This window comes from Echinops telfairi, unplaced genomic scaffold (assembly GCF_000313985.2).
Source record: "Echinops telfairi isolate 266 unplaced genomic scaffold, ASM31398v2 ScPeMD7_7468;HRSCAF=8506_0, whole genome shotgun sequence".
Taxonomy (NCBI): domain Eukaryota; kingdom Metazoa; phylum Chordata; class Mammalia; order Afrosoricida; family Tenrecidae; genus Echinops; species Echinops telfairi.
The window spans coordinates 17,853,204-17,879,819 of NW_022111369.1; the positions used below are offsets into that span (position 1 = coordinate 17,853,204).

At 40.3% G+C, this 26,616-nt stretch overlaps 2 protein-coding genes across 4 annotated transcripts in view; one reads left to right on the forward strand and one right to left on the reverse strand.

The window, feature by feature from the left end:
* Positions 1-1,192, reverse strand: part of LOC101659831 (microsomal triglyceride transfer protein) — a 55,511-nt gene extending 54,319 nt beyond the window's left edge. The window contains exon 1 of the mRNA XM_004703439.2: positions 1,078-1,192. Coding sequence (XP_004703496.1) covers positions 1,078-1,138 — 61 coding nt within the window. The 5' untranslated portion in view covers positions 1,139-1,192. The remainder of the gene's footprint in view (positions 1-1,077) is intronic.
* A 12,108-nt stretch (positions 1,193-13,300) lies between these two features.
* TRMT10A (tRNA methyltransferase 10A) overlaps positions 13,301-26,616 on the forward strand; it is a 19,881-nt gene continuing 6,565 nt past the window's right edge. The window contains exons 1-5 of one of the 3 annotated variants that reach the window (XM_004703438.2): positions 13,301-13,401; positions 23,399-23,603; positions 24,918-25,080; positions 26,037-26,108; positions 26,359-26,433. In XM_004703438.2, coding sequence (XP_004703495.1) covers positions 23,419-23,603; positions 24,918-25,080; positions 26,037-26,108; positions 26,359-26,433 — 495 coding nt within the window. In that variant the 5' untranslated portion in view covers positions 13,301-13,401; positions 23,399-23,418. Of the gene's footprint in view, positions 13,402-13,950; positions 14,008-23,398; positions 23,604-24,917; positions 25,081-26,036; positions 26,109-26,358; positions 26,434-26,616 lie in introns of those variants that run through there. The other 2 variants (XM_045284186.1, XM_045284187.1) reach the window with 2 other exon arrangements.

Sequence of the window (26,616 nt, forward strand, 5' to 3'; positions counted from 1 at the left end):
AGCCTGCCATTTATTGCTCCAATAATGAAGATTTTTTCCCTCTTTATCTGGACACAAAAAATCTTGAAACCAACTCCAGTTTATGATTAAAAGCCAGCGTTATCCCAAGAGAGTTTTTAAATTTACAAGTGAATTGCTTTATACCAATTACTTAGGGTAAGTAATCAACAACAGAGCAGCTGATAATAATCAGTAGCTTATAAAACTGGACCCCATCGTTTTAAGTCATATGTTGGAATGATTGGTTGCAACTGAGCATCTCCTTAAGAAACTCTAAAAAGGGAAACTTGTACAGGGCACAACATTTTAAAATCCAGAGTTTATCAAGTATCTGATTAAAAAAAAGAAAAGATTTCTCTATTAGCGTATTTCAAGAACTTTCAAGAGGATTCCTTGTAAAATACGGGCTTTTTTAATGCTTTCTCTGATAAATTCACATTTTCCAAAAGTCAATTGGGTCTTTAAATAGAAACTACCGGTATAACTAGCAATATTGTTTTTCAAATATTGTAAATCTTCTTTCTTAATTCTACCTCGGGTAGTTTTGTTATCATTTTTTAATTCATCAGCTATCACAATTCTATCATTTTGGAATGGCAATAGCATTAAATACATTGTTTATCATTTCACTCATATTTCTTTGACAAATTAAATGTCTTTTTCGTTGAGTCTAGTTCTTCCTGATGTCACATTGCTAAGCAACTCGAAGGAAATTCAGGAACTTCTCTGTTTGAATCCTCTTTTACAATTCAAATAAGGGGGCAGCATTCAGTGAATGGCCAACAGAAATAGGTAACAATAGCGGGCAGCGTTTCCCCTCTTTGAAACTGGGCATGAATGGGAAACTCAAGCAAGGCGCACGCTGGGCGGGGAGGCCGAACACTCAAAGGGGCCTCTGTTTTCCTGGATGTATGTCAGAATTTGAAGCTGGTCTTCATGCCAACGCAGTCACGCCTTCACAACTAGTCTTAAATGAGATGGTTTGGAAGAAGATGGTTTCGTTAGAAGCGCGCGCACACATTCTTTTCTCCCCGAAGATGAAAACTTAAAATTCAGCAGAAGGCAGCATAAACTTACCTTTAACAGAAGCTGAATAGGAGGAAATGAAGCAGAGGAAAAGCACGGCGAGGAGAATCATACTGGCTCGCTAGCGACCCTGCCGTGCATCCACTGCCCAGCGCAGAGCCACGGCCAAGTGGGCTCTTCGGAAAGCAGGCGGCAGTGATCCGCATCCGCACCTGCAATCCCAATGTTTATCTCTGAGGAAAGGTCAGATTCCAAACTCCAAAATCAGGACCTAAGTTCGCTGAGGTGCGCACGATTAATGATTAAACTTCGGTGGGCTGTAGTTTCCAAGTCTCTCCCTTCTCTGTAATCTTTTTTTTTTTTCCACTCACAAGGAAAATCCAGAAAGTTTGAGAGTTAACCCAAACTAATCTATGTTTCAATAAAGACAGAAGCACTGGAGAACATTTCAAGAAAAGCTGGTTGTGGGACTTCCCTGCCTACTATAATATATCATCATTAAGCCTGTATGCGCCTATCTCCACATGTCATTAATTTATGTGGGAGAGTGATGGGGATTCTCAAACTACACTGAACACAAATGAACTTTACCATTTCTTCCTTGGTTACCTTTGGACTTTTCATACTATGTACACGCTCTTATAAAAAGTCAATTTACTAGAGTGCAAATGTTTAGAAGATAATGCTGGCAACATATGTACAAATATGCTTGACATAATTGATGTATGGATTGTTATAAGAGCTGTAAGAGCCCCCAATTAAAATGATCTTTTTTAAAAAGTCGATTTGAATCATAGAATTTCAATTTAAATTAAGTTGTACCACCATCAACTGTCTTGAAATAGGGGTAATAACAACGGGAACTCTCATTCCTGAACCTAGAAGATCATCCTCATGTGTGAAACGAGAGGAAGTCGGAACAAATCAACACTGTCTTGAATGTGAAGGCAGCGGTGGTTCAGTGGGACAATATTCGTCACCATCCATGCAGGAGACGTAGGTTTGATTCCCTGAAGTCCTTTGAAGGCAGTGCACTTTGAGTGCAGCTACCATTTGTCTGTCCGTGGAGACAGACTTAGGTTGCTATGATGCTAAACAGGTTTCAGCAGAGCTTCCAAACTAGGAAGAATGGCATGATCCTCTGTGGGCACTGGGAAAATCAGCCAATGAAAACTCGGAGGATCACAATGGTCCAACCCATTGTTCACGCCCCTCATGAGCTGAGGGCTGACTCCGCAGCACTCGTGTGCTAACATTTTAGAGCACATTTGGTTTGGGCATAGTAGACCTGTTATTGTATGCATCTATACCTATGACAAAAATATCATCCGAGTCCCCAAACTGGCTAGATGGAATCCTGAGTCCCATTTCCAGGAAGCATTTCAGTGGAGAAATCCCAGCCTTAAGAACTTTCGCCACAGAAAATTAATTTGGCGAGTTCTCTAGGACTAAAGGGAATACTCAAGTATAGCTAAGGCGCCACAGACTGACCCAAGTTTCATGCCTCAGGGAACTGTGAGAGACACCCGATGTGAAGGAAATGTGAAGGAAATGAGCTTGTTTTGGGCACAAGTAGGGATTACTAGGCAAAGAAGTGAATAAAGTGCTGGTGAAGGGCTATTTTAATATATTAAAAATAATTATTGTCCTGTTCCAATCTAAAACGAGTCTCTGAATCTATACTGGGTTTTTTTTGTTTGTTTGTTTTTTCCCCTCAAAACTCTTTTTCCTAGGATCCTATCCTTGAGCCTAAATCTTCTAGACAACCCAAGTAGATTGTCAGGGTTACAAAATGAAATCTAAAATACAAAAATCTCCAAAGTTAAGGACATTTCCTCTTGAAATGTATTTTCACATGAAAGATGAACATTGTTTGTGTTACTCTTCTACACAGGTTAGAAAAACCATCATTTGTTATTGTTCTGTTTACCTACTTTGTAGCTAAATTTGCTATTGTTCTGTGTATCTACTGAAGTAGCTAAGTTTGCTATTGTTTTTCAGTAGCTAAACATAATATGTGTTGCTGGGTCTGTCACTTTAAAATTAGAAAAACTTTGTTTTCTTGCGGTTAAATTTTTCTGTTTCTTTCTTTTGCAAAAACTCTTTTGTTGAAGAAACAGAAAATTTTGAGAACTGGCTTAATTGTTGTGGTGTTCCGTCAAATCAATTCTGACTCCCCGTGACCCCATAGGATAGGGTAGAACCGTTCAAAGGGGTCCTTAAACTGTAATCTTCACTTCCAGATTGCCAAATCTTTCCTCGTAGGGAGCCTCTGGTAGGTTCCAAGCTCCAGTTTTTCGGTTAGCTGCCAAGCTCGGCACTGTTGAGTCACCAGGGTTCCTTTGTGAACAATAGGCGTTGGGGACACAGGGCAGTGTGAAGGTGATTTATTGATTTAGTTTTTAATAGATTCCTTTGTATTCTCACAATTCATGCATTACACAATAGGAAAAGAGACCATTATAGTCACTTAAACCTTATGCCTTTTGCAAGTGATTATCTAAACCAAGGACTTGATTCTCTGAAAACTCTTGTGGGAGACTCATAGTTGCACAGACTTTTAATGTTTGGGGTTAGACTATGTGGTCCGTGATACGTGTCTCTTCGGGTAAAGTACTATTCGTTGTCAGGTATTTACCATAGTCCAACCAATAAAAGACCTATCACTATTGCCTAACAAAAGAAATGCTGTTCCAATTGAGCACTTACTTTTTACTGAAAGGCTCCTATGAGTCACTGGACTAAGGAATCATTTCGATCTGGAATGCTAAAATACAGCTACTTCTGTCGGTAATAAGCAACATGACCATTTTCTATTTTACTTGTAACTTCATCTTTTTACAAAAATGTTAGGAAGAAAGCTAGCTGGAGCTTGTTTTAGCAGAGATCAAATGGAATACCCAATCCCTTTTGGTATTCAGTGAAGTCTGGTGTCAAAGAAGAGCTGTTTTTCCTGCTGTTGATCAACCCTATCAATAAATGTAAATTTCCCAAAGTGGAGCAGAACAGACACAGTACAATGTATTAGGAAGATAAGTGCCAGACTTCACCGATTATTCTATAAGACTTGTGAAGCAGGCCAGAAGCACAGTTTATGCAGAAGTAGTAAGTGTTATCCTTGATGGATGATTACTCTATTCAATACACTAGGATAAGCATTTCCTTTTGTTATGTTTTGTTTTTTGTCTTTAAGTAAATCCTGACAACAATCATTTAACGTAGTCGAAAAATGAGTATTCTAGTGAGGTGCTTTTAGTAGTATATAGAAAACATAAACTGTCAAATCTAGTTCCCATATTCTTTTTTGATTAAAATACTGAAGCGATGAGGTGAGAAAATTGAAAGTCTTGGTATTGTATGAAATCAGGAGCCTCGGTGTCACGAAGGGTGCAGTGCTAGTTTGCTCACCACAAGGTCAGTGATTGAAAACCACCAGCTCTCCCATGGAAGAAAGATGAGGCTTTCTGCTCCCACGACGATTGACAGGAGCAATCGGCTTGTTGGTAGTAAATTTTGTAATATAAGTAATTCAGATCATCCTTTAACATACAACTTTCTATGGAGGTGAGCAGAGCACTTAATTGTGATGGTAGGCTGAATAAATATTCAGGTCAAAATGAAATGAAATCAGATTAAAAATCATGCTGTTGCAATAGTATTCCTTTTGGTAGTCATGACACTGCAGTACCATTTTTGCAGCGATAAAGAAGGAGACTGAATAAAATCAGTGACTGGTTCCAAAGTACAGTTGTGTCTCTGTTGAGTATCAGAGGTTGTTAGGTGTTAACCTCATTTCCTCGATTTGAAGATTAATGAACTTCACTCTTTTAAAAGGTTGGAAGGAAATAAAGGTTGCATCATTATATATAGCTAAAGAAATTCAAGATGTATGATAGCTATAGAAATATAACATCAGGGTTCTTTACTTTGTTCTGATTAGACTTGACATTGATAAAAATTTCATTTGTAAAAGGACACTTGAGCATACCGCTACATGACCATAATTTAAAATGTAATAGTATTTTCAATGCAGTGAGGAAGTTAGCATTTGTGAAGGAAAGTTGCAAAATAACATATTTTCTGGCAAAGAATATTCTTATATGATAATCGCTTCTTTACCTCATAGAAATTATAGAGGATACATGTAGTATTAAAGAAATATATTGTATAAGGTTTCTCCTAGAGAAATTAAAGACTCATTAAATGTATTGCCTTAACAAATATCAACTTGAAATTTAGATTAAACACATTTGAAATCTGATAAGGGAAAAGAAGTATAATTATTTCCCCCAAACAAAATTACCTGAGATTTACCCTTTCACACACACGCACACATACACATTTAACAATAATGAAAAAAATGTTATTGGTCATATTTTTACCACAAGAGGAATGTAACTTTACATTGTCTTTGGCCACACCAGACTGAGTTTTTAATGAATGAATGAAACTCTTAAGAGAAAATTGTTCCTTTTGGTGAGAATAATTGTGTTTGACTTTTCAAATGAAGATTCTTTCAGAATTTAAAACAATATACAAACTAACACTAAACCACACTCACTGTCATTGAGGCAGTGCTGACTCATAGCAACCCCTGCGTGTTTCTGAGACTGTAACTGCTGATGGGAGTAGAAAACCCAGCCTTCCTCTCCCAGGGCTGCTGGTGGTTTTGAACTGCTGACCATGCAGATCACAGCCCAACATGAAACCACTACACCACCAGGGCTCCGTACACAATAAACAGGCATTCCAAATTTAAACACAGCTGTTGTTGCTGGGTGATGAGGAGTTGGTTCCAATTCACTGCAACCTTAAATACAGCAGAATTAACACTGCCCTGCCCCACGCCATTCTCATAATTGTTGGTGTGCTTGATTCTGTGGTTGCCGCCACTGCGTCCATCAGTCTCATCAAGAGCCTTCTTCTTTTTCACTGTCCCTCTACTTTACCAAGCATGGCGTCCTTTTCCAGGAACTGGTCCCTCCTGATAACATGCCCAGAGTGTGAGACAAAGCCTGGTCACCTTCCTTTCTAGGGGGCACTGTGACTGTGCTTTTTCCAACATCGATTTGGGTTGGTTCTCCTGGGAGCCCAGGACACTTAGAATATTCCTCATTCACACCGTAATTCAAATGCATCCATTCTACAGTTTTCCTTATTCGTTGTTCCAATTTTAAATACATGTGAGAAACTTGAAAATATCATGGCTTGAGTCAGAGTGTCACCTTTGCTCTTCAACACTTTAAAGGAATCTCATACAGCAGAGTTCTCCAGTGCCATCGGTGGGTGAATTTCTTGACTGCTCCTTTTATGAGCATGGACTGTGAATCCAAGAACTGTGAAATCCTTGACCACTTCGATCTTTTCTCCACTTATCATAATGTTGTCTACTGGTTCCAGTGTGAAGATCTGCATCTTCTTTACATTGAGTTGTAACCCATTGTGAAACCTATAGTTACTTGACCTTCATCAGCAAGTGCTTCAAGTCCTCCTCACTGCCAGCAAGCAAGCTTTGCCGTCTACATATCACAGGTTGTCCATCCTTCCTTCAATCTTGATTCTGTGTTCTTTGTATAGTCTAGCTTCTCAGAGGATTTGCTCAGCATACAGATGGGACAAGGAGGTGAAAGGATAAATGCTGACACATACCTGTCCTGATGTTAAACCAAGCAGTATCCCTTTGTTCGGATTGCATGGCATCTTGGTCTATGTACAGGTTCCACAGGAGCACAATGAAGCAACCTAGAATTCCCATTCTTCTCCATTTTATCTATAATTTGTTATGATCCACAGTTGAATGCCTTTGCATAGCAAAACACACATAAACATCCTTTTGATATAAAAATCGCTTACCTTTAAAATAAAAATTTTTTTAAAAAGCCCCTCCCTGCCATCAGTCAATTTCAATTCATAGTGACCCCCTAGGAGAGAGCATTGCTGCCCAAAACTAACTCTCTGGAGGAGTAGAGAGCTCTGCTGGATTTGAACTGCTGGCCTTGCAGCTATGCAGCCCCACGCACAGTCCACTACACCATCAGGGATCTCTCCAATGTATTTCTAGACACTGATGGAAGATGTGATCTCTAAAAACACTACTTCTAATGTTTACATCTATCTGTAGGATAAATTCAAACTCTTTAATTAGTATCTATTTGCTAAATATGGCAGTAAGTAACCTATCTTAGCAATTTTGTCACATAACTCCAATCCTTTGAACAAAACACATGTGTTGTTCCTGATACATACTTGTTCACCATATTATTCAGTCAAAAAACTCCATCTCCAATTATTTCCTCTCCATCTGCTCATTGAAGATCCCAAAAGAGTGATCTTTATAGATTTTCTCAACTGACCCAAGACAGTGATGGGAGCTTATTATGAAGATGTTCTCTGAAAATGGAAAACTGCATTTGTGGGGAAAAGACCAGGACAGTTGGATCAAAGAACATTTTTATGTTGTTTTATTTTTAAATCATTTTATTGGGGGTTCATACAGCTCTAATTACAATACATACATACATACATACATACATACATACATACATACATACATACACTGTGTCAAGCACATTTGTACACTTGTTGCCATCAGCATTTTCAAAACATTTTCTTTCTACTTGAGCCATTAGTATCAGCTCCTCATTTCCCCCCCTCTCTCCCCCATCCTCCTTCACAAACCCTTGATAATTTATAAATTATTATTTTTTCATGTCTAACACTGACCGATGTCACCCTTTACCCACTTTTCTGTTGTCCATTGTCCCTGGAGGGGGTTGTATGCAGATCATTGTGATCAGTTCTACCTTTCTCCCCCCATCTGCCCCTTCCCCTCCTGGTATTGCTACTCTCATTATTGGTCCTGAGGGGTTTATCTGTCCTGGATTTCCTATGTTTCCAGCTCTTATCTGTACCCATGTACATGCTCTAGTCTAGCCAGATTTGTAAGGTAGAATTGGGGTCATGATAGTGAGGGGCTGGGCTGGGGGAGGAGCATTAAAGAACTAGAGGGAAGTTGCATGTTTCATTGGTGCTATACTGCACCCTGACTAGCTCATCTCTTCCTTGTGATCCTTCTGTGAGGGGATGTCCACTTATCTCCAGATGGGTTTTGGGTCTCTACTCTGCACCCTGCCTCATTCACATTGGTATGATTTTTTGTTCTGGGTCTTTGATGCCTGATACCTGATCCCATCGACACCTCATGATCACACAGGCTGGTGTGTTTCTTCCATGTGGACTTTGTTGTTTCTCAGCTAGATGGCCACTTGTTTGCCTTCAAGCCTTTAAAACCCCAGACGCTGTATCTTTTGAAAGCGGGGCACCACCAGCTTTCGAAGAATATTTTTAATCACGACAATGCCCCTGCTCATTCTTCCTGGTTAGCAAGGGTAAACCTACAAGAATTGTAAGAATCTCATTAGAAAGCCTCACTCTAACCACCTTATAGCCCTGATCTCAACCCTTCAGTTTTGTTACCAAAACTCAAGGATCATTTCAAAGAAACATGATCGGAATCACTCAAGGTTGCCAAACTGCCACTTTGGTGTGATTTTAAAGCTCAGAGCATGAACTTCTTCATGGAGGTCTGGAGAGATGGAAACACTGCCTTCAGAAGTACATAGACCTAGAAGGAGGATATGTCAAGAAACAATAACTGCACATTTTGTTGTTTTTATCTAATCCAGAGTTCTATGATTTTGTAGCAACACAATGTGGCTTAACTTCATCTGTTAATACAAGTTACTCTTTAGCAGGGCTTGCTTTCTCCTTTGTGCCATTGTCCCGTTGAGTTCCACTCCCAGCAATTTCTCCTTGATGCTGCGCTTTGTCTGGGAAGGGAGATGCAGCTTGTTCATTTTGAGAATTTGTTCGCTCCCCACCCATCCAGCACCTCCAGCCCTTTCTGCTTATCAAAACCTATGCTCTCTCTCTCTCTGAAATTATTGTCTGCTGTCTGCCAGTTTCACTCCTTATCTCAGATTGGTCCTCTGTGTGTTTCAAGTGACTACCTGTGGGCAGGTGGGGGTTCTTCCATTTTCAGAACTTTCACATGTTCCATTGTCCTCCTACCACCCCCTCCTACTCGGTGTGGATATCAAGTTGATGCTTTATTTTTCTACCTAGTCCTATGGCACAGTTTGTGGAGATTCTTTGTCACCTAATTATGTTCCTGACTCTTTTCCTTTGCTATGCTAGCTCCATAGTTTTGATGAGATTCAAGAGCTTCAAAGACTATATTGACTATATTCTCGAAAACCATCTTCTGAAAGTCTTCAATATTCATGTACTACTTGGGAGGGGAAGAGCAAAGTATGTTTTTAAACATTTTAAGGGTAGACTTTCACTTTGTCTATGTTTTAGGTCATTCAAAATACACATGGAAATGGAGATCACAGATGAGAGAGGTTGATCAGTTCTTTCAGATAATTTTCTAGTCTTTGCTTTAAAAAATATATATGTTTTTTACTTTCTGAGACTGAAATTAAAGTACTTACAAATGTTACCCTACTTCCCCTACCTCCCCGATCTTAAATGATCAATTAAGTAGCATTTATGCATGTCTATGTCTTGTCTGTCAGTTTGTGGTGCTGTGGTGGCTAGTGTGTTACTGTGATGTTGGATGTCATGTCACTAATATGTCAAATGCCAAGAGGGTCACCCAAAGTGAACAGGTTTCAGCAGAGCTTCCGGACTAAGAACAGACTATGAAGGACTAGGCTGTCCACTTCAGAGAAACTGACCACTGAAAAGCTGATGAACAGCAGAGCATTGTCAGATACGGAGAACCTCATGAATAGCAGTGGGACACTGTCGGATACAATGCCAGGAAACAAACCTCTCAGGCGAGAGGGCACTCAAAATATGACCGAGGCAGAGCTGCCTTCTCAAAGTAGACTTTAATGTTACGGACGGAGTGTAACATGGCAAGATTCATCCACATGTTGTCAGGAGGGAAAAGTCCCTAGAAAAGGCCACCCACCATATTTGGTAAAGTAGAAGGGCAGCAAAAAAGACAATGACCCTGGATGAGATAGATTGGCAGAGTATAGCAACAGTTGTGAGGACGGCACGGGCCGGGCAGTGTGTAGTTCTGTTGTACCGAGGGCGACTATGCACAGGCATGGACTCCATGACACTTCTCAACAGCAGCGGCAGCCCAGTGGAGAACTCCTTCAGGAATGGAAGTCCAGCCATGGGCATAGTCTAGAATTATAACGTATCACATAAAGAATGAGGGCTAGGAGGGCCATATTAGTATATTGACTACATCTCAGATGTACAGTACAGGTTAGCAAGCAGGCTGCCCATTGTCTGAATGTGTCCATTAACAGGTTTTGTTTATTAATCTGCTCAGTATGTTTTAATGAATAGACTTATTGCCCACACTTAAAATTCAGCTGCCCCATAAAAATCCAGATTCCTGACTGTCCTTGAAGGGTGGAGGGAGAGTGGGTAGGAAAGAGGGAACCGATTACAAGGAACTATATGTGACCTCCTCCCTGGGGGATGGACAACAGAAAAGTGGGTGAGGGGAGACATCGGACAGGGCAAGATATGACAAAATAATAATTTATAAATTATCAAGGGCTCATGAGGGAGGGGGAGCCGGGAGGGAGGGGAAAAATGAGGACCCAATGCCGGGGGCTTAAGTGGAGAGGAAATGTTTTGAGAATGATAAGGGCAATGAATGTACAAATGCTCTTTACACAATTGATGTGTGTATGGACTGTGATAAGAGTTGTATGAGCCCCTAACAAAATGTTTTAAAAAAATAATAAAATGTGTCACTTGTACACAGAAAAGAAAAGAAAAAGAAAGAAAGAAAAATTGACCCCTGACAGCACAGGATCCGTGTGCCCATTTACAATTTGTACCATCACTAGGCAGGGACTATGCTCCCAGATCTCTGACACTTCCCTCCCCCATAACCTCTCTCTTGTCTTGCAGTTCCTACAGACATGATACAAGAGTAACCTCTGAGCCAGTTATTGTCTCTTATTTCACCCTCTTATCATCTAGGTCATCTTCTGATGGTGTCCAAATTAAACGTCCTCAAAACCAAATCTCCTATTTTTTAAGTCTGTTTTCTTCTACTATTCCTTTTCTGACCCAGTTAACAGCTTTACACTCCAACAAGTGTCCAAACTAGAAAAACCCTAGCCGTCCCTCCTTCTTCCTAAGCCCACTCAGTCTTTTGGTGACAAGTTCTGACATGTTTAGCATTTGGATTTTATGGGACCCAATATTTTGAAAACCCTTGGGAGCCCTGATGGCACAGTGGGTGCTAATTGGACTGTTAATTGCAAGTTCAACAGTTGAAACCATCAGTCCCTCTGTGAAAGAAAGATGAGGTTTTCTACTTCCGTCAACAATTACAGGCTGGGAAACCCACATGGGTAGTTTTACTGTCCTCTAGGGCTGCTATGGCTGGGAATCGATTTGATGACAGTGTTTACTTTCTGCAATTTTCTCTTATCATCTGGCAAACTCTTACTTACAAGATCTATCAAGATTATTTCATTTCCACAACTGTGTCCTGCCTCCGGGGAGCATTTGGTTATAGGCACCTGAGTGCATAGTATTTACCGTACTGCCCCACTGACTAAATCAAACGGATTAAGTCATCTTTGCATGCTGAATACCAAAATAAAAAAATCCAACAAATTTGTATCAGATGGGTAAATGCATTAATTTTAAAAGTCAATGGAAGCATTTCTTTCATATCACATGATGTAGCTGTCCCAAACTATACCAATGTTTAATATTAAAGGGCTAAATTGGCCTTTTCTACTAAAATTTGGTGCTCACTTTGGTGTTAGAATCTTTAAACAAAATGTCGATTGTTTTTTAAAATAGCATTAGTGTTAGAATCAGTTGACTGCAAAATTAAATAACTATTCAAAAGAAAATCTATTCTGATTTCATTATTAAAATATATGGACTTTCTTTTTAGTCATTTAAACGCCTTGATTTAAATATATCTTTAAGGATGCTAAGAATTAACTCTGAAAAAAATTATTATTAATAAAACAGATCCTATAGTGGTAACTGAACAGCTGTTAAAAGATTTGGCACATTACTATGCCAGCCTGAATTTAATGACCTACATGTGAAGGGCTACATATCTGATTACTAATCCTCCCTCAGCTACTCTTTGCCCTGATATGGAGGCAGCTGAGAAAAGATGCCCTACTAGCAGATCAGAAATGGATCCAAACTTAGTTACCAATGCTCACTTAACAAAGATCTTCTTTCAGATTTCAGAAGAAGAAACACAGAAAGTGACCCCAAGTTTCACTGCCTATATAGTTTTCCAAATAAAATTTGAATTTTTAAGCAATGGATTCAATTTTGTGACTAAAACTCAAAAGATAAACTTTAATTTTTTTACAGAACCCAATATTCTCAATTTTCTATTGCATTGAAGCCTTCACACATGTGTAAACGTCTCCAAAGATCAATAATATTTATATCAGAATTCTTTCCAGATGTCTTCAGAATTTCAAACCTCATTCTCTTCTTCATATTCTACAGTGATCACCTTTTAAAATAAGACCGAATCAAAAAACTAAATAGAGTGATAATCTGGAATTAAGTTTCTGTTCTCCCTCATTTGACTTGGTCTATATTTAGCAGAAAGATTATGTAAGGTCAAATATTAAAAACAATGAGATGTCATTTGATATTTTGACAAACAGCACAGGAAAACTTAATGGGAAGTAAGTTATCGCCGCAAGCAAGAGGAAAGGCTCAGAAATTCTAGTTTAAAAATATGCATCTTTACTGATAATTTGACTCACATTTAAAAATTGGGCTTGTCGTTGTGGAAAGCCGTGTAATTGTGACAAACCTTTTCTCTATATTTTAGAATATGAGGGCTTTACAAAGTTCATGGGAAAATTCCTTTCCTTTTGAATCCCATTTTTTTCTCCAACTTTTTGGAAGACCCCCTCCTAGCTTGAGCGAGAGATGCCCTTCTCTCATTCCTAACAGAGAAGCAAAGAAGAGCCTTTTGTCATCGTTTTACAATTTTATGAGTGGGGTATTCTAATGCTTTCACAAGCGCATTTACGACTGACTATACGACCAGCCATTCGCCTCCTGCAGGATAAAGACACAGCATCGCAATCGCCTCCATTCCATTATCCCACAGCTCCAGGCCCCGCCCACGGAAACCTCCCCTTTCCCGGACTTCTGGCTCTGAGTTGGCGCAGTTTAATGACGCAACGCGTAACGGCCGCAGCCTCCTACGTGCAGCTGCGGGCCATGATTCTGGGAGTTGAAGTTTCCGGAGGAGATAACGTGAGCTGAAGAAACACCCCCTCAAAAGCTTCCTGCGTATCCTCTCACGCCCCCCGCCAACTTCTCCACTAGGTAAGGGTCCTGATATGGGGGTGTCGTTCGCCTTGCTCCTCGGTGCCCTCTCGGAGCAGAACGCCAACGGGCCCGTGCGGCGCCGCCCTCGGTCTGCAGGCCGCGCTTCCGGGGACGGGGAGCCCGTGCTCGGGGGAAGTGGTCTGCGGCGTGCTGGTTCCCGCAGGAAGTGACGTCGTTCCAGAGCGCGCGCTCGGCTCGGCGAGCCTCTCCCTGATTCGCTGGCTGCCGCGCAGCGTGGCCCCGCGGTGCGTTCTCCGGCGGGGGGTCTGGAAGCTTGCGTGGGCTTGCTTTTCCTGCACGCGGTGCCGTTTTGTTCTGTGGGTTTTTTCTCTTCTTTCTTCCCTTCCGCGTTACTTTGGGGATTCGAATCCGATCTTTCGTGTGAAGAGTGTGAGCGTACAACGGGTGAAGGGCCTGAACCTGAGAACGAGTTGGGGTTCTGTGCCACGTGGTGGCGGTGGCTGGAGACCGTTGGCACGTGACTTTACCTCTTCAGACCTGCCTCCCCTCCCCTCTGCGATCTGGGGCTACTCTAGCCTAAAGCTGTGGACGGAACCTGGGGAACTGAGGGGACGCTGCTGCAGGTGCTGTCGCCTCGCGGTGGTGAGCGTAGGGCAGTTTTCAGAACACGGAAGCGTGACATATATTTAGTGTTAAAAATTAGGGCTCCCCCCTCTAAAGGTAAAAGAGGTGAAGTACACATAATTTATTCCACCGCACCCCACCCCTATATATGCTAAACCTGTTCGCAGCCTCCTCCTCGCTCCTCTCTCCTTCCGCCCTCTCCCAAGGAGCTTGGCAGCTGAACAAAGACCTCTGCTGCTGAGTTGGGCGGGCCCGGTTTTTCCCCCGGGTTGGTTTTGTTTTTGAAAGGGTACGTTTTCATTACCACCAGGTCACTTAACTCATTCTACAATGATTCCAACAGTCGTTCGCATCTTTTCAGACAGTGGACTATGTTATCAAAAGTGTGAGGACTTTATTTTAGCTCAGTCGATAAGACCCTTGGAAGTTGTTTTGATCAGTTTCGTATTATACGTTTATTATTTTGGTCCTCCCTACCTAAAACTGCTAAGCCATGCCTAGTGCCACCTAGCGGATTGCAACTCCTAGCGACCCTATCATAGAGTACAAGTAGAACCTTCCTATTAGGGTTTCCAGCCCCACTAGAGAAGTCAGCTGCCAAATCTACAGCTGGTGGTTCAACTGACCTTTGTGTTGCCCCACTCCAATAGCCTTCCTCATCTCTATCCAGTTTTAAGTTTGAATGGACTACTTGATAGCCTATTTCTGTGACTAAATGAACCGCCCCACCCCCAATTAAATTGACATTATGATTACTATAAAACTTAGTTATTGGTTGGATTTGAATGCATGGATAGGAGTGTGTTTTGAGCATTACTGTATGTCAAGAAATAACACAAAACTCTCAGCATATAAATATAGCCCAAACTAGAAAACAATCAGAAACCACGTATGGTTAATAAAATTGCTTAGCAGGCATTCAGAACATGCTAACACTCAATGAAGTTTTTCCTGTATAGCATAGGCAGTATGAGTTGATAAGATACTTTTGTGTATCGAAGGCATGCTGTAAGCAGTCTGTCAAACTAGAATCCTTTGTCTTGTACTCCACTTATTTATGCCTCAGTGTACCTCGTTTACTGAAAACAAACCAATTGCCAGGGCCTTACGTGGAGAGCAAATGTTTTGAGAATGATGAGGATAACGAATGTACAAATGTGCATTATACAATTGATGTATGGATTGTGATAAGAGTTGTCTGAGCCCCTAATAAAATGGTTTTTTAAAATGACGACAACAAATGTACAAATGTGCTTGACACAATGGATGGTGTATGGATTGTGATAAGCGCTGTACAAGCCCCCAATAAAGTGATTAAAAAAATAAACCAATTCACTTAGCATAGTGCATCTTAATTGGTATTTGCTTAAAAAAAACATGCTGATGCCCTCCTGGCCTTTCCTGGTATTTGATAGGCTATTGAAAAACAATAGTAAACTGTGATAGGCCAAGTTGAATTTAACTTGACATTTCTTCAGTTGGAAAGCTTAAAGCTCCCCCTGGTGTACACACGCTACAAAATGTTGCTTTAATTTTCACTTTATGGAGCTGCTCAATACTTGTAGTTTTTGAAGAAAATAGAGAGTTATCTAAGAACAAGGCCACAGTTGAATGGACTTGTTTTATCTTGGAATAACAATATTCCCTGAAGAGAACCATTTGTTTCTAGCCAATTTTAACTATGCATTTTAGCTTTGTGTGCCTCCTGTTGTCTCTACTATACATTGTTTTGGATCCCGGCACTTCTTAATTTAACTTTTACTATGTTTGGAAAGAAAATAACAATGATCCCACAGGACCCCTGGTGGCACTGTCGGTTAAGCATTGGAGGCTCAAAGCCACTAGAATGTGACTAGGTTCTTCTATGGAGAAAGATCAAATTCTAAAGATTTACAGCTTTGGAAACCCTGGAAAGGGTCACTGAGTAGGATTCTACTCCTTGTCCAGCCTGCCTGTTTTTCTGGTTCTCATCACTGCCATTGAGTCCATGCTGACTCAGGGTGACCCTGTAGGACAGGGTAGAACTGCCCTTGTGGCTTTCTGAGGCTATAAACCTTAACAGGAGCAGAAAACCTTATCTTCTGCTGAGCTTCTGATGGGCTTCTTAACTGCTGTCCTTGCATTAGCAGCCTAAGACTTAACTTGCTACCACCAGCGCTCCTTTTGTCTTATTCACAATACATATTTTTGCATTTCTTCTAATCTTTTCAGGCTTCCTAGGTTCCTTTTCTTCAAGTTCCATAAATTGAATGCCTACTCCCTAGCTGAAAACATATTTTTTTTAATGAGTGGATTTTCGTTAAGTGCTATTTTTAATTGCCTTTTTTATCTGTCTCTCCCAGCTCGTTGCCTAAGTTTTTCAACACTCCTTTGTATTCTATTTCCTTTCCGCTTCTATGTGATAAATCCTAAGTCAGATTGCCAAGATGTCTTCCAGTTCGTCCCTTCTCTAAAGTTTCTTATCTTTTGAAATTCCTTATTTGTTCATTTCCTGGATTTCAAATTACTTTTTGTTATTTTTCTCTTGTTTATATGGTTCCTCTCCCTTTATGGAGGGAACCCTGATGATGTGGTGGGTAAAAATGCCCAGCTGCTAACCAAAAGGTCAGCCTTTTGGACCACTATGTGTTCAGCCAGAGAAAGGTGTGGCATTCTGTGTCCATAAAGATTACAGGCTGGAGCATTTGGGGGGCAGTTTTCATCTGTCCTGTAAGGTTGCTGTAAGCTAAAATGGACTCAGTGGCACACAATAACACTACTCTGTGAGCTTCCTGAAATATAATAACCTTTCAAAGCCATTTTCAAAATCTTCCATTTTCAACTTGTGTATTTGTTTTTTGTTTGTTGTTAGGTGCCATTGAGTCAGTGTGTACTCATGACAACCACAGAATGAAACACTATTTGTCCTGCATCCCTTCTCACCATGTGTGAGCCCATGGTTGTAGTCTTGTGTCGATCCATTTTGTCCAGGGGTTTTTTCTTTTTCAAAGCATGATGTCTTTTTCCAGGGAGTGGTCTCTCCTGGTGGGATGAAGTCTGTTCATTCTTGCCTCTAAAGAACATTCTGGCTGGACTTCTTCCAAGACAGCTTTGTTTGCTCTTTTTAAGCCCATGGTATTTTGAATAATATTTGCTGGCACCATAATTCAGATGAATTGATTCATCTTTGATCTTCCTTCTTTAATGTGTAGCTTTCACATGCATATGAGGCGAATGAAAATACCCTGGCACACCATAGTCCTCAAAATAATGTCTTTGTTTTCTACACTCTAAAGAGGACTTATTGAGTAGATTTACCCAATTCAGTAGGTCATCTGATCTTTGACTGCTGCTTCTATGAACAATGATTTGTGGATCCAAGACAAAATCCTTGATCTTTTCTCCATTTATCATGATGTTATTTATTGGTCCTGAGAGCGTAGTGGTTACAAGTTGGGCTGCAATCCGAAAGGTCAGCAGTTTGAAACCAACAGCTGCTCCAAGGGAAAAAGACAGGGCTTTCTACTCCCATAAAGAGTTACCTTCTTGGAAACTCACCAGGGTATTTCTACCCAGTCCTATAGAGTCACTCAGAGTCGGCATCCACTTGATGGCAGAGAGCTTGGATTTTTGTTTTGTTTCGTTTTGCTACCAATTGGTCCAGCTGTGATTTCTTTACATTGAGTTGTAATCCATATTGAAAGCTGTAATCTTTGATCTTCAGCAATTGCTTCAATTTCTCCTCACTTGCAGCAAACAAGATTGTGTCTGCTGCATATCACAGGTTAATAAATTTTCTATCCTATGTGTTCTTCATAGAATTTAACTTTTGTTCAGCATACAGATAGAATAATTATGGTGAGAGAATCCAACCCTGATGCACACCGTTCCTGATTTTAAACCATGCAGTGTCCCCTTGTTCTGTTCACACAACTGCCTCTTGATCCATGCACAGGTTCCACAAGAGCACAATGAAGGGTTCTGGAATTCTCACTCTCCAGGCTAGCATAGTTTGCTATGACCCACATATACAAATGCCTTGGTATAATCAATAAAACACAAGTTAAACAACTTTCTGGTGTTCTCTGCTTTGTACAAAAATCCATCTGACATCAGCAATGATATTCCTTGTTTTTCACCCTCTTCTGAATCTGGCTTGAACCCCTGTCAGCGTACTGCTGCAACTGTTGTTTTATGGTCTTCAGCAAACTTTGTATATGGAATGAATCTGGTGGTTGAGTTGGTAGGATTTATTTTCATCCATCTCGTATCTTTCTGTGATTTTACTCATTTTGAATGGTTCTAATTGCTTCCCCTCTCCTGCCGCTTTTTGCCTACAACTGACAGAGGTGCTCCTGTTGGTGATGCTTCCTAATGTTGCAGCCCACAGCAGGTTTTATATACCCAGCCCAAACCAAACCGCTACTGCCTTCAGTAGGTGGTTCAGAGTTCCGATCCCGTAGTGTTAAAAGTTATTACCTCACGGCTTGACTCCCATTCTAGCTGAGAAGCTCTGTCTGCTTCCTATATTCCTGGTATAAGCCACAGGTTAATTGCCCCTGTAGTTTTAGGTTATCTGTCTTCCATGTCCTATCTTATATTGTTATTCCTTCAACCATAAAATTATGAGGCCACCCAGAAGGGACAATTTCTGTTCCATTTCTTATTTTCACTTTTAATAGAGTTTACCTTTATTTATTTATCTGTTTATTTTTACGGAAGCTTTGGTGGCAGAATGGTTGACGCACTGAAAGGTCCGAGGACCAAAGCCACCACCCTCTCCATGGGAGAAGACTGTGGCAGTGTTTCCATAGGATTTGTTGTTGTTGGGTGCTGTGGTGTTGGCTCTGGCTCATGGCAGACTCCGGTAGAACAAGGAAACACTGCCCAGACATGAGTCATCCTCATGCTAGTTACTTTGTGGAAGTATTGTTGAAGCCATTGTGTCAGCCCATCTCATTGAAGGTCTTCCTCCTTTTCATTGATCCGTTACTTCACCAAGAAGGATGTCTTTCTCCAGTGACTAGTTTCTCCTGATAACATTTCCAGAGTGTTTAGATGAAAACTTACCATTCTTTCTTCTAAAGAACATTTGACCTGTACTTCCAGGTGCTTCGTGTGCATGTGAAAGCAGGACAATGAATAAGAAAGGCCTAAGAATCTTGCAGAGGGGTCTAGATGAGCCAGACAGGGTGCGATGTAGCAACGATGAAAAATACAACTTTCCTCTGGTTCCTAAATGCTTCCTCCCCGCCCCCACTATCATGATACAAATTCTACCTTGCAAGTCTGGCTAGACCAGAGGATGTACACTGGTACAGATATGAACTGGAAACACAGGGAATCCAGGGCGGATGATCCCTTCAGGACCAGTGGTGTGAGTGGCGATACTGGGAGGGTAGAGGGAGAGTGGGTAGGAAAGGGGGAACCAATTACAAGGAACTATATGTGACCTCCTCCCTGGGGGACAGACAACAAAAAAGTGGGTGAAGGGAGACGTCGGACAGGGCAAGATATGACAAAATAATAATTTATAAATTATCAAGGGCTCATGAGGGAGGGGGGAGGGGGGAGCGGGGAGGGAGTGGAAAAATGAGGACCTGATACCTGGGGCTTAAGTGGAGAGGAAATGTTTAGAGAATAACGAGGGCAATGAATGTACAAATGCACTTTACACAATTGATGTATGTATGGATTGTGATAAGAGTTGTATGAGCCCCTATTAAAATGCTTTAAAAAAAAAGAAAGGCCTAAGAAGAATTGATGGAGCCTGGAGGTGTAGTAGGTTGGTCACATGATGGGCTGCTAATCACAGTCAGCAGTGTGAAGCTGCCAGCCACTTCCCAGGAGAAAAATGAGCTTTCTACTCCTGTGAAAATTTAAAGAACAATATCACATGCAAGTAAAATTTTGTGAAGATCATCCAACAACAGTTGCAGCAGTACATTGACAGGGAGCTGCCACGGATTCAGGCTGGATTCAGAAGAGGACAGGAACGAGGGCTTTCTCTGCTGATGTCAGATAGATCTTCGCTGAAAGCAGAGGTCACGAGAAAGTGCTTTCCTTGTGTTTTATTCACTATGCAAGACATTAAACTGTGGATCATAACAAACTGGATAACCTTGAGAAGAATGGGAATTCCAGAGCACTTCATTGTGCTCATGTGGAACCTGTACAAGGACCAAGAGGCCATTGTGTGAACAGAACAAGGGAATAGCACGCAGTTTAAAATCAGGAAAGGCATGCAGCAGGGTTGTATCCTCATCATAATTATTCAATCTGTATGCTGAGCACATCATCAGAGAAACATTCTTCATTATATGAAGAATGCGGCATCAGGATTGGAGGAAGGCTTAGCGACCTGCTGAGAGGTCCGCACAGACACTGAGGGAGATAGGACTGAGACAAGGAATGTGAGGTTAAGAGCTGCTTTATTAGGTAGGGTAGGAGCTCCCAGGAGGGAAGGGAGCAGAGAGAGGGACTGGAGCATCTTGAGCTCCTGGAAGGTTCCGAGACTCAACGAGTGGGGTCAGGGAAATCACAGCCTGTCGGTGAGGCGGTGGGAGATACAGAGGGCTTGAGCTAGGGAGGTAGATGTTGACAACAAGAAGGGAGATTTTTTGCTTGCAGCTGCAGGACCTTGAGTCAGGATGTGATCCGTGGGAAGTGCCTTTGTTGTTTGCCAACCTGCTCCCTGGAGTGCTGGGACAGGGGCTGCACAATTGTGGTCTGGAGAGATAAAAGCTTCTTGGAATGTTGGGGCAGAAGATGCATACTCCAATAGGTCATTTATCCTCCCAAGAGGCTGGAAATGGGGCCCTTGAAGATCTATCTTCCTGAGGAGCTGGAGAGGAGATGCGGGCTGCCTAGTCCAGACCCTCAAACACCTGCTGTATGCAGAAGACAATCTTGCTTGAAAGTGAGGAGGACGTGAAACACTTGCTGATGAAGACCAATAACTGCAGCCTTCAGTATGGATTACAACTCAGTGTAAAGAAGAGGACAAGGTGCGCCTGACCCAAGCCAGGGAATTTTCTATTGTTTCATATACGTGTGACTGTTGGACGTTAAATGAAGAAGAACCAATGTGTTTGGTTTATGATGCTGGTAAAGAGTATTAAAGGTACCATGGACTGCCAAAAGAACAAGCAAATCTGTCTTGGAAGAAGTAGAGCCAGAAAGCTCCTTAAAGGCAAGGATAGTGAGACTTCGTCTCTTCAATGTTGGACATGTTATCAGAAGAGAGCAGGCCCTGACAAACTATACCATGCTTGGTAAAGTTGGGGGGGGGTGGGGGGAGTGTAAAAGAGAAAGGCCCTAGGTAAGATGGATTGACACAGGGGCTGCAACAATGGGATCAAACATGATGGCGCAGGTCTGAGCAGGGTTTTGTTTTGGTATATAACAGATTGCTATGAGTTGGAACCAACTTGATGGCCCCAAACAACAATAACATTTGATTGTTTATTTGTGTTTTCACCAATATATAAGACACATGTAGCACGGGGCAGCCACCTACTACTGGTAATACAAGTATAATGTTCTGCAAAAGCAGACAGTATCACTACACTTGGAATTTACAGCGTAGAATCAAATCTGAGGTGTACTTTCTAGGAGGTATATTGAGGCTATTACTACAGGCAACAAATGGCATTCTATTAATGCTGGGGATAAGGAAAATTTGTAAACACTCATTCAAATGACTAGATGATTATGCCCCACCCGACCATCCTTAGAAACTTGTGACATAGTAAATGCCAGCGTTTTTGCTGTCGTCTTCAAAATACACATCTACTTTTAGCTTAGGAAAAATTTGGTAAACTTAGTATGTTGTTTTAGTTATCCCCCTGTGTCCTATTATAACATTACACTTAGGAAAGCAGGAATCATATAACATTAACTACTGTTTAAATTATAGTATTCTGAAAATGTTTTGTCATTACATTATCTAAATTGTTGTAATTAAAATATATATATATATATATGTATATTTTAGCCAGACTAGTTAACTTTCTTGGAGGATTGTAGAATTTTTCCTAAGTCAATAGAACATTTGTAAGCTCTATACTTACTGTTTGGTTGGAATAAAGAACATACATTTTAATCCTTGTTCTCAATTTATCAAAAGGGAAAGAAATCTCAGTATTCCCACCCCTTTTCTTAATTCTAAAGACAAGTTCAGTTTGAGTCAGGAGGCCGGAAGACCTGTGTGGTTTAATGACGTTTGAGAGGACTCGATAGCAGTCTTGTGCTGTCTAAGAGGCCAGTCTGATTCCATGGCCTTTTTCTGCGTTTTGTTCTTAACCACGACAAAAGTGAAATATTTACAGTTCATATATTTGCAGTCAACTATAATAGAGCGGCACCCAAATGTTATTGTCTATACTGTGTAAACTTTATATATTTGAAGTATATATTTTGTCAAAAACTTTTTAAGAATGTGACCCCAGATGATGTACAAAGCATTCTTAATTGCTTAGTCTGTAGCATTAAAGAATACCAACCAAAGTGCTTTCCATCTCTTTCTTTAAGTAACATTTTTTCACAGTATACAGTGTTGTTTCCACTATATAAATAAATGTTCAGAAAATTTAGAATACCATGGGTGAAAATTAAGCATCTGTATGTATATTTTCTTTTAAAATAAAAATTGGATATAATATGTATACTGACTTTTATTTTTTAATGTAACAATCATTTCCCAATATCACTAAATGTTTTTGGGACATATGGTTTTTTTTTACTGACTGCTTAGAATTCACTCCTGGTCCATATTACAGATGAACAATAATTTATTTAGTCCCTTTTTACTGATAATCAAGTAGTTTCTAATTTTTCATTCTTAAAAATAACATTCCAAGGCATATACCCTTGTGTATTATTTTTGTATACATTTATAAACCTCTTGTTGGAATGATCCTAAAGAAATAAATTACTGGGTCAAAAAATTTGAATATCATCCTGTGTTGCCTTTTGAAAAATTTTCCATGACCTTCATTAGAGCACCGTTTTATCAAACCTTTACCAACTTCCCAGTACTGAAAACCAAACCAAACTTACTACCATTGAGTTGACTCTGACAGCTCCCATTCCTATAGGACAGGGTAGAACTGCCCCTGTGGCTTTCCAAGACAGTGACTCTTCACAGGTGTGTAGACCGCTTCATCTTCCTCCCATGGAACGGCTGATGATTTTGAACTATTGACTCTGCTATTAGCAACCCAGTGCATAACCACTATGCCACCAGGGTTCATAAGTGACACTTAATTGATCTTAAGTGATAGCTTGATGATCTTTACCAACAAGTGACATTTAATTGTCTAAATTTTCATTTGATTTATTGAAAGCATGGCCTAGGTTTTTCACATCTATTGCTTTTGTTTTTATGCTTTGTGCTTGTGAATTATTTATGGCCAAAATTGCTTTACAGATTTCCAGAAGCACCAAATTATGTCTTCTGAAATGTTGCCAGCTTTTATTGAGACTTCTAATGTTGAGAGAAGACAAAACTTAGATGAAGATCAAGAGGAGAGCCAGAAGCCAAGGTTGGGTGAAGGGTTGGAATCCATATCTAAACGACAAATGAAGAAGCTAATAAAACAAAAACAATGGGAAGAGCAGCGAGAACTCCGCAAGTATGTCCTTCAAAACATAAATTCCTTACCTCTATCAGAAGCATAGATTATCGGACCTTTTGGAAGCCCTGTGGCACATTGCAAATTACGTTGTTAAAATCAGGGGGTACGCACAGTGCTGGCTAATGCTGTCAATGGCCAGTTAAATCTATGTGCCTTGAGTTACCACTGTGTTTAGAGTAGTGTTGAATTTTCATTGAACTCTTTTTTTCTTACCCAGAACCTACTATAAATAGTAGTACAGGTTCTGAAACAGCCTATTTAGGCCAAGGATATACTTACTGTCCACGTACTAACTCATGAAGGCCACAGTTTTGCCCAAACCTGATTTTGCTAGAAGTAGCATTTTAAACTGATAAGAGCATTTTCCCTGAAGTTGTTATTTTATAATGTTATTTTATAAATTTACTTGGAGAAAATGGACCAAAATTAATGTAACCTAGAGAAAAAGTATATGAAAGTTTTTGTTGGATTTTTTTAACCAATTTTATTTTTCTTTCTATATTTTTTAAACATTGCATGGAAGAATGATGACAAGTAAAGCTGATCATAACTCTCAAGTTCAGTTTTCTTAGAATACATAGTGTGATACCAAAAATAAATATTGAGTATTTGGATATAGTTATTATTTGTATAGAAAGCTTTAGATCGTTTTTGCACTCGTTTCCATGTAGAACCTTTATTTTTGTAGTTTTAAAACTTTTTATTGTAAGTTAGATGGAGGTTTGCAGAGCAGACCCTCAGCTTTACGGGAAACAGTTTGTACACATTCTGTTTCGCCTCATTCATTGCAGTCTAATCAAAGTAGCCTCACCATCTTGCCTCCTGGCCTGTTTTATTGGATTCATTCCTCCTCTTTTCCTACCCCTTCTGAAATGTGTCCTCAGGCACATGCTACTCCCTTCAACCCAAACTATTCTAGTTGTCTGCACCACTCTTTTATAGACTGACCGTAAGTTGTTTGGCTGAAAATTGAACCACAAGGGTGAGTTCAGTTCCAAACCCAAAAGGTGGCCAAGGGCCATGCTCTCAGGGGTCTCACCAGTCCCTCCCAGACCAGCAAGCCTGGTTTCTTTCATCATGTTGAGCTCTTCCACTGTCTCGAAGACCTTCTAATACGACTCATTTCAGTGCACTTAGTAGTGGTAATCGGATCTGTAAAATTGCCAATAACCCATCAATTTTTGATCTCACAGATATAGTGGTTTCATGTGGTTCAACCTGATAATTTAAAAAAATGTTTACTTAGAAGAGCCTTATGCAAAGATGGATATACAAGTGATAACATGAAGTTATTTTAATTACTAATTTTAGACAAAAACGAAAAGAAAAACGCAAGAGAAAACAACTAGAGCGACAGTGTCAGCTGGAACCCAACTCTGACGGACATGACAGGAAGCGAATGCGAAGAGACGCTGTTCGAAGCCCCCTCCGCCTCATCGTTGACTGTAGTTTTGATGGCTTGATGGTATTGAAGGTATCACGAATCATTGTCTGTATAGTGGAATAGGCTGACTCATTCTTGCACTCTCACTTTAACTTTAGTGCGCTGAACTACATCTGAAATCAAGTTTTTAAACAATCTGTGCTCCCCCCAATGAAGTTAGCTTATAAGTTGTCATCAATTATAGGATATGTTTATATATATATATATATATATACTTATAGCTAGAGAGAAGCAAAAGCTCTATGATTGGATTGTAAAACTCAGAAACCTCTTTTTCATCATAAAGCTTTTGGGTTTTTTATTTATTTTTTGCTGGCAGGGAGGCAGTTATCCTAACCAAATAGAAAATGTAATTGACTTAATAGCATTCTTCTTACTCAATTGTTTTAGAAACCTCATTGTTTGAGCAATGAAGAAAATATGCTTTGATTATTTTCTCTAATCCATTATAAGTCATGAAAATAGTTAAGAGGATAATTTTATAATGGGGTTTTCCTTTTGGCCAGCTCTTACAAAGAGAAAATTCTCACGAGCTAGCGTGTTAAATAACACAGTATAGGAAATAATGGATCACCTACTGAGTATTGGGAGTCCTGGTGCTAAAAACTAGTTAATAAGCTGAGCTGCTAACCAAAAGATTGGTGGTTCAAATCCACCCAGAGATACCTTAGAAGAAAGTCCTGGCAAGCTACTTCCCCCAAGTCAGCCAGTGCAAACCTGTGAAGCACCACACACACACACACACACACACACACACACACACACACACACGGTTGCCATGTATTTGAATCAACTCAATGGCAATTGGTTTTATAGAGTGTTAACTTGTTCTGGTAATTATTGTTAGTCTGTAAGGATGAATGAAAATTATGAGGATGGACTTAAACTTCAAAAGAATTGTAGTCACCCCTTCTGCTTATTCATTTCCACTGAGATTGTAGAATGGTCATAAATGTGATAACTCAGTGAATTGCACTTTTCTGTAGGACATTAAGAAACTTCATAAACAGATCCAACGATGTTATGCAGAAAATCGACGAGCCTTGCATCCTGTGCAGGTAACATGTCTAGAATTTAAAACACTACAATTTCTATCACAGGTGTATTCTTGTATGATTAAAGAGTGTTACACGTGTATTTTCACATGTACAAAGTGTGTCTGTCACAAACTGGTTCTTTCCTTGATCAGTGAGAATGACTATATTTTGCATTTTGCTGATGATCACATGAGTGGATTATGGAAATAAAATACTGATTTACCTAGTCATTTTGCTCTCTTTCCACCCATACCCACCGATTGCTTATCAGTTTTACTTGACAAGCCATGGAGGCCAGCTGAAAAAAAACATGGATGAAAACGACAAAGGATGGGTTAACTGGAAGGTAATTAAAGCAGATTAACTGTCACCTAATTTCAGTGATTGGTATGCCTCTGAATGTCTGCATGTGGCCTAAATTCTAGAGAATACTATGGACGATAGGAGCAGGAAGTCTCCAAACCCTGCGTGCCACTGGTGCACAAAACTGAGGGGGTCCCTGAGAGAACTTGAAATGAATCAGAAGCCT